This window comes from Bombina bombina, chromosome 12 (genome assembly GCF_027579735.1).
Source record: "Bombina bombina isolate aBomBom1 chromosome 12, aBomBom1.pri, whole genome shotgun sequence".
In the NCBI taxonomy this organism is placed as follows: domain Eukaryota; kingdom Metazoa; phylum Chordata; class Amphibia; order Anura; family Bombinatoridae; genus Bombina; species Bombina bombina.
Window position 1 is genome coordinate 127,072,880 of NC_069510.1, and position 8,667 is coordinate 127,081,546.

Consider the following 8,667-nt stretch of genomic DNA (forward strand, 5'->3'; position numbering starts at 1 on the left):
GGAACAAGGAGTTCCCTGGCGATGAGAGAGGTGACCAAGATCATCAAATGGGCGGAGGATCACTCCTACCACCTGTCTGCGATCCACATCCCAGGAGTGGAAAACTGGGAGGCGGATTATCTGAGTCGTCAGACCTTTCATCCGGGGGAGTGGGAACTCCACCCGGAGGTGTTTGCCCAGTTGACCCAATTATGGGGAATTCCAGACATGGATCTGATGGCGTCTCATCAGAACTTCAAGGTTCCTTGCTACGGGTCCAGATCCAGGGATCCCAAGGCGACTCTAGTGGATGCATTAGTGGCGCCTTGGACTTTCAACCTAGCTTATGCGTTTCCACCGTTCCTTCTCATTCCCAGGCTGGTAGCCAGGATCAAACAGGAGAAGGCCTCGGTGATTTTGATAGCTCCTGCGTGGCCACGCAGGACTTGGTATGCAGACCTGGTGAATATGTCATCGGCTCCACCATGGAAGCTACCTTTGAGACAGGATCTTCTAGTACAAAGTCCATTCGAACATCCAAATCTAGTTTCTCTCCAGCTGACTGCTTGGAAATTGAACGCTTGATTTTGTCTAAGCGTGGGTTTTCGGATTCTGTGATAGATACTCTGGTACAAGCCAGAAAACCTGTGACTAGAAAGATTACCATAAAATATGGAAAATATATATCTGTTGGTGTGAATCCAAGGGATTCTCATGGAGTAAGATTAAAATTCCTAGGATCCTTTCCTTTCTCCAAGAAGGTTTGGATAAGGGATTATCAGCGAGTTCTCTAAAAGGACAGATTTCTGCTTTATCTGTCTTGTTACACAAACGACTGGCAGCTGTGCCAGATGTTCAAGCTTTTGTTCAGGCTTTGGTCAGGATCAAGCCTGTTTACAGACCCTTGACTCCTCCCTGGAGTCTAAATTTGGTTCTTTCAGTTCTTCAAGGGGTTCCGTTTGAACCCTTACATTCCATAGATATCAAGTTGTTATCTTGGAAAGTTCTGTTTTTGGTTGCTATTCTTCTGCTAGAAGAGTTTCTGAATTATCTGCTCTGCAGTGTAATCCGCCCTATCTGGTGTTCCATTCAGATAAGGTTGTTTTGCGTACTAATCCTGGTTTCCTTCCAAAGGTTGTTTCCAACAAGAATATTAACCAGGAAATAGTTGTGCCTTCTTTGTGTTCGAATCCAGTTTCAAAGAAGGAACGCTTGTTACACAATTTAGATGTAGTCCGTGCTTTAAAGTTCTATTTAGAAGCAACAAAGGATTTCAGACAAACGTCTTCTCTGTTTGTAGTTTATTCTGGCAAGAGTAGAGGTCAAAAAAGCTACTGCTACCTCTCTTTCCTTTTGGCTGAAAAGCATCATACGATTGGCTTACGAGACTGCCGGACGGCAGCCTCCTGAACGAATCACAGCTCACTCTACTAGGGCTGTGGCTTCCACATGGGCCTTCAAGAACGAGGCTTCTGTTGATCAGATATGTAAGGCAGCGACCTGGTCTTCTCTGCACACTTTGTCCAAATTCTACAAATTTGATACTTTTGCTTCTTCGGAGGCTATTTTTGGGAGAAAGGTTTTGCAAGCCGTGGTGCCTTCTGTTTAGGTAACCTGATTTGCTCCCTCCCTTCATCCGTGTCCTAAAGCTTTGGTATTGGTTCCCACAAGTAATGGATGACACCGTGGACCGGACACACCAATGTTGGAGAAAACAGAATTTATGCTTACCTGATAAATTACTTTCTCCAACGGTGTGTCCGGTCCACGGCCCGCCCTGGTTTTTTAATCAGGTTTGAAGAATTTCTTTCTCTATACACTACAGTCACCACGGCACACTATAGTTTCTCCTTTTTTTCTCCTAACTGTCGGTCGAATGACTGGGGGGGCGGAGCCTGGGAGGGACTATATGGACAGCTCTTGCTGTGTGCTCTCCTTGCCTTTCCCTGTGGGGGAGGAGAATATCCCACAAGTAATGTATGACACCGTGGACCGGACACACCGTTGGAGAAAGTAATTTATCAGGTAAGCATAAATTCTGTTTTTACTTCTGTGATTACCTTGTATCTAAGCCTCTGCAGACACTTATCTCAGGGCTGTTTAAGACTTGCATTTTAGCCAATCAGGGCCCTCTCCTTTGTAACTCCACGGGAGTGAGCACAATGTTATGTATATGGCACACATGAACTAGCACTGTCTTGCTGTGAAAAGCTAATAAAATGCACTGAGATAAAGACGGCCTGCAGGGGCTTAGAAACAGGCAGAGATTTAGAGTTTAGTTGTTAAAGTATTTTAATATATAGCAATGTTGGTTGGGGAATAGGTAGTAAAGGCATTATCTATCTTTGTAAACAATACAAATTTTGGAGTAGACTGTCCCTTTAAACTGAGTAATAGCAGTTGCCGCCAATGACCAGCGGCATCCTGATCAGAAACAGGACTTTACATATGTGTTTAACCCTGTCACATGGTGGACTATGCTAACTGGGATTTATAAATCCTATAACGTGATTGGAAATGGTCACACTGGAGATAAACAAAAATATTGGTTCTGCACTACTGGGAGAAAGCCAATGACGAGGCATATCTGTGTAGTAGTAGTGCACTGCTGCTCTGGAGCTGGCTTTAGCTTTGTGTTTAACCTCTTTGCAGAGGTTAAACACATAAGTAGAGCACCTTATTATCACACTGTTGCTGGCAAATATCACATCAGAGCTTTGTTCATATTGTGATTTATAATGTACAGCCATAACTTAACTGCGCCTAATGTCACAAGGTTCCTATTTAAAGCTTGAACCCAGAGTGCTCCAGCTGTAATTGTCCCACCCGCTGATGCACAACAAGAGCACTGGTGAGCTCAGTAGTGCGCTAAATGATGGATTCGGCTGCTGCAGTAATTGTCCCACCCGCTGATACACAACAAGAGCGCTGGTGAGCTCAGTAGTGCGCTAAATGAGGAGGGATTCAGCTGCAGTAATTGTCCCACCCGCTGATACACAACAAGAGCGCTGGTGAGCTCAGTAGTGCGCTAAATGATGGATTCGGCTGCTGCAGTAATTGTCCCACTCGCTGTTACACAACAAGTGCGCTGGTGGGCTCAGTACTGCGCTAAATGAGGATGGATTTGGCTGCAGTAATTGTCCCACCCGCTGATACACAACAAGAGCGCTGGTGAGCTCAGTAGTGCGCTAAATGATGGATTCGGCTGCTGCAGTAATTTTCTCACAGGCTGATGCACAACAAGAGCGCTGGTGAGCTCAGTACTGCGCTAAATGAGGGATTCAGCTGCAGTAATTGTCCCACAGGCTGATGCACAACAAGAGCGCTGGTGAGCTCAGTACTGCGCTAAATGAGGATGGATTCGGCTGCAGTTATTGTCCCACCCGCTGATACACAACAATAGCGCTGGTGAGCTCAGTACTGCGCTAAATGAGGAGGGATTCAGCTGCAGTAATTGTCCCACCCGCTGATACACAACAATAGCGCTGGTGAGCTCAGTACTGCGCTAAATGAGGAGGGATTCAGCTGCAGTAATTGTCCCACCCGCTGATGCACAACAAGAGCGCTGGTGAGCTCAGTACTGCGCTAAATGAGGAGGGATTCAGCTGCAGTAATTGTCCCACCCGCTGATACACAACAAGAGCGCTGGTGAGCTCAGTACTGCGCTAAATGAGGAGGGATTCAGCTGCAGTAATTGTCCCACCCGCTGATACACAACAAGAGCGCTGGTGAGCTCAGTACTGCGCTAAATGAGGAGGGATTCAGCTGCAGTAATTGTCCCACCCGCTGATACACAACAAGAGCGCTGGTGAACTCAGTACTGCGCTAAATGAGGATGGATTCAGCTGCAGTAATTGTCCCACCCTCTGATACACAACAAGAGCGCTGGTGAGCTCAGTACTGCGCTAAATGAGGAGGGATTCAGCTGCAGTAATTGTCCCACACGCTTATATACAACAAGAGCGCTGGTGAGCTCAGTACTGCGCTAAATGAGGAGGGATTCAGCTGCAGTAATTGTCCCACACGCTTGTACACAACAAGAGCGCTGGTGAGCTCAGTACTGCGCTAAATGATGGATTTGGCTGCTGCAGTAATTGTCCCACACACTGATACACAACAAGAGCGCTGGTGAACTCAGTAGTGCGCTACATGAGGATGGATTCAGCTGCAGTAATTGTCCCACACGCTGATACACAACAAGAGCGCTGGTGAGCTCAGTACTGCGCTAAATGAGGAGGGATTCAGCTGCAGTAATTGTCCCACCCGCTGATACACAACAAGAGTGCTGGTGAGCTCAGTACTGCGCTAAATGAGGAGGGATTCAGCTGCAGTAATTGTCCCACCCGCTGATACACAACAAGAGCGCTGGTGAGCTCAGTACTGCGCTAAATGAGGAGGGATTCAGCTGCAGTAATTGTCCCACCCGCTGATACACAACAAGAGCGCTGGTGAGCTCAGTACTGCGCTAAATGAGGAGGGATTGAGCTGCAGTAATTGTCCCACACGCTGATACACAACAAGAGCGCTGGTGAGCTCAGTACTGCGCTACATGAGGATGATTCGGCTGCAGTAATTGTCCCACACGCTGATGCACAACAAGAGCGCTGGTGAGCTCAGTAGTGCGCTAAATGATGGATTCGGCTCCTGCAGTAATTGTCCCACCCGCTGATACACAACATGAGCGCTGGTGAGCTCAGTACTGCGCTAAATGAGGAGGGATTCAGCTGCAGTAATTGTCCCACCTGCTGATACACAACAAGAGCGCTGGTGAGCTCAGTACTGCGCTAAAAGAGGAGGGATTCAGCTGCAGTAATTGTCCCACCCGCTGATACACAACAAGAGCGCTGGTGAGCTCAGTACTGCGCTAAATGAGGAGGGATTCAGCTGCAGTAATTGTCCCACCCTCTGATACACAGCAAGAGCGCTGGTGAGCTCAGTACTGCGCTAAATGAGGAGGTATTCAGCTGCAGTAATTGTCCCACCTGCCGATACACAACAAGAGCGCTGGTGAGCTCAGTAGTGCGCTAAATAAGGATGGATTCAGCTGCCGTAATTGTCCCACCCACTGATACACAACAAGAGCGCTGGTGAACTCAGTACTGCGCTAAATGAGGAGGGATTCAGCTGCAGTAATTGTCCCACCCGCTGATACACAACAAGAGCGCTGGTGAGCTCAGTAGTGCGCTAAATGAGGAGGGATTCAGCTGCAGTAATTGTCCCACACACTGATACACAACAAGAGCGCTGGTGAGCTCAGTACTGCGCTAAATGAGGAGGGATTCAGCTGCAGTAATTGTCCCACCCGCTGATACACAACAAGAGCGCTGGTGAGCTCAGTACTGCGCTAAATGAGGATGGATTCAGCTGCAGTAATTGTCCCACCCACTGATACACAACAAGAGCGCTGGTGAGCTCAGTACTGCGCTAAATGATGGATTTGGCTGCTGCAGTAATTGTCCCAGCCGCTGATACACAACAAGAGCGCTGGTGAGCTCAGAACTGCGCTAAATGAGGAGGGATTCAGCTGCAGTAATTGTCCCACCCGCTGATACACAACAAGAGCGCTGGTGAGCTCAGTAGTGCACTTAATGAGGATGGATTTGGCTGCAGTAATTGTCCCACCCGCTGATACACAACAAGAGCGCTGGTGAGCTCAGTACAGCGCTAAATGAGGATTGATTCAGCTGCAGTAATTGTCCCACCCGCTGATACACAACAAGAGCGCTGGTGAGCTCAGTACTGCGCTAAATGAGGAGGGATTCAGCTGCAGTAATTGTCCCACCCGCTGATACACAACAAGAGCGCTGGTGAGCTCAGTACTGCGCTAAATGATGGATTTGGCTGCTGCAGTAATTGTCCCACCCGCTGATACACAACAAGAGCGCTGGTGAGCTCAGTACTGCGCTAAATGAGGAGGGATTCAGCTGCAGTAATTGTCCCACCCGCTGATACACAACAAGAGCGCTGGTGAGCTCAGTAGTGCGCTAAATGAGGATGGATTCAGCTTCAGTAATTGTCCCACCCGCTGATACACAACAAGAGCGCTGGTGAGCTCAGTACTGCGCTAAATGAGGATGGATTCAGCTGCAGTAATTGTCCCACCCGCTGATACACAACAAGAGCGCTGGTGAGCTCAGTACTGCGCTAAATGAGGAGGGATTCAGCTGCAGTAATTGTCCCACACGCTGATACACAACAAGAGCGCTGGTGAGCTCAGTACTGCGCTAAATGATGGATTTGGCTGCTGCAGTAATGTCCCACCCGCTGATACACAACAAGAGCGCTGGTGAGCTCAGTACTGCGCTAAATGATGGATTTGGCTGCTGCAGTAATTGTCCCACCCGCTGATACACAACAAGAGCGCTGGTAAGCTCAGTACTGCGCTAAATGATGGATTTGGCTGCTGCAGTAATTGTCTCACAGGCTGATACACAACAATAGCGCTGGTGAGCTCAGTAGTGCGCTAAATGATGGATTTGGCTGCTGCAGTAATTGTCCCAACCGCTGATACACAACAAGAGCGCTGGTGAGCTCAGTACTGCGCTAAATGAGGGATTTGGCTGCTGCAGTAATTGTCCCACCCGCTGATACACAACACGAGCGCTGGTGAGCTAAATACTGCGCTACATGAGGAGGGATTCAGCTGCAGTAATTGTCCCACCCGCTGATACACAACAAGAGCTCTGGTGAGCTAAATACTGCGCTACATGAGGAGGGATTCAGCTGCAGTAATTGTCCCACCCGCTGATACACAACAAGAGCGCTGGTGAGCTCAGTACTGCGCTAAATGAGGAAGGATTCGGCTGCAGTAATTGTCCCACACGCTGATACACAACAACAGCGCTGGTGAGGTCACTACTGCGCTAAATGAAGAGGGATTCAGCTGCAGTAATTGTCCCACCCGCTGATACACAACAAGAGCGCTGGTGAGCTCAGTAGTGCGCTAAATGAGGATGGATTCAGCTGCCGTAATTGTCCCACCCACTGATACACAACAAGAGCGCTGGTGAGCTCAGTAGTGCGCTAAATGAGGAGGGATTCAGCTGCAGTAATTGTTCCACCCGCCGATACACAACAAGAGCGCTGGTGAGCTCAGTAGTGCGCTAAATGAGGAGGGATTCAGCTGCCGTAATTGTCCCACCCACTGATACACAACAAGAGCGCTGGTGAGCTCAGTAGTGCGCTAAATGAGGAGGGATTCAGCTGCAGTAATTGCCCACACACTTATACACAACAAGAGCGCTGGTGAGCTCAGTAGTGCGCTAAATGAGGAGGGATTCAGCTGCAGTAATTGCCCACACACTTATACACAACAAGAGCGCTGGTGAGCTCAGTAGTGCGCTAAATGAGGAGGGATTCAGCTTCAGTAATTGTCCCACCCGCTGATACACAACAAGAGCGCTGGTGAGCTCAGTACTGCGCTAAATGAGGATGGATTCAGCTGCAGTAATTGTCCCACCCGCTGATACACAACAAGAGCGCTGGTGAGCTCAGTACTGCGCTAAATGAGGAGGGATTCAGCTGCAGTAATTGTCCCACCCGCTGATACACAACAAGAGCGCTGGTGAGCTCAGTACTGCGCTAAATGATGAATTTGGCTGCTGCAGTAATTGTCCCACCCGCTGATACACAACAAGAGCGCTGGTGAGCTCAGTACTGCGCTAAATGATGAATTTGGCTGCTGCAGTAATTGTCCCACCCGCTGATACACAACAAGAGCGTTGGTGAGCTCAGTACTGCGCTAAATGATGGTTTTGGCTGCTGCAGTAATTGTCTCACAGGCTGATACACAACAATAGCGCTGGTGAGCTCAGTAGTGCTCTAAATGATGGATTTGGCTGCTGCAGTAATTGTCCCACCCGCTGATACACAACAAGAGCACTGGTGAGCTCAGTACTGCGCTAAATGAGGGATTTGGCTGCTGCAGTAATTGTCCCACCCGCTGATACACAACAAGAGCGCTGGTGAGCTCAGTACTGCGCTAAATGAGGAGGGATTCAGCTGCAGTAATTGTCCCACCCGCTGATACACAGCAAGAGCGCTGGTGAGCTCAGTACTGCGCTAAATGAGGATGATTTGGCTGCAGTAATTGTCCCACAGGCTGATGCACAACATGAGCGCTGGTGAACTCGGTACTGCTCTAAATGATGGATTCAGCTGCAGTAATTGTCCCACCCACTGATACACAGCAAGAGTGCTGGTGAGCTCAGTACTGCGCTAAATGATGGATTAAGCTTCAGCAATTGTCCCACCTGCTGATACACAACAAGAGTGTTGGTGAGCTCAGTACTGCGCTAAATGAGGATGATTCGGCTGCAGTAATTGCATTAGAGTAATCTATCACAGCACTGACTATAGGTACTCGAGATGCAACCCAAACAGGAATCTATAAAGTGGTGCCATAAATTCCTCTTGTCGAGATTAATTCCAGATCTACTGCTTGACACAAGCTTTAGTGAGCCGGTAAGTGAGGGGGGTAGAGCTACAGAATGCCACTTAAGGGTTAAGAAAGCTGTATGCTAGTGTGGTATCCATGTCAGTACGTGTTACTATAAGCAAGTGCTAATGTTTATACCTCTTCTACAAATGCTGCTCTCAGATCTGGCAGTGATGTGGTTAATTTCTCGTATCTCTGTTACAGGTTGTCTGCTTCATTTACTTCACCCGAATCATCGCAATGCTTATCAA

At 48.4% G+C, this 8,667-nt stretch overlaps 1 protein-coding gene across 1 annotated transcript in view; it reads left to right on the forward strand.

Annotated features, from left to right (window-relative positions):
* Window positions 1-8,667, forward strand: part of GPR107 (G protein-coupled receptor 107) — a 216,710-nt gene that overhangs the window by 201,987 nt on the left and 6,056 nt on the right. The window contains exon 16 of the mRNA XM_053695827.1: window positions 8,621-8,667. This exon is cut by the window's right edge and continues 37 nt beyond it. Within this exon, the coding sequence (XP_053551802.1) occupies window positions 8,621-8,667 (47 nt within the window). The remainder of the gene's footprint in view (window positions 1-8,620) is intronic.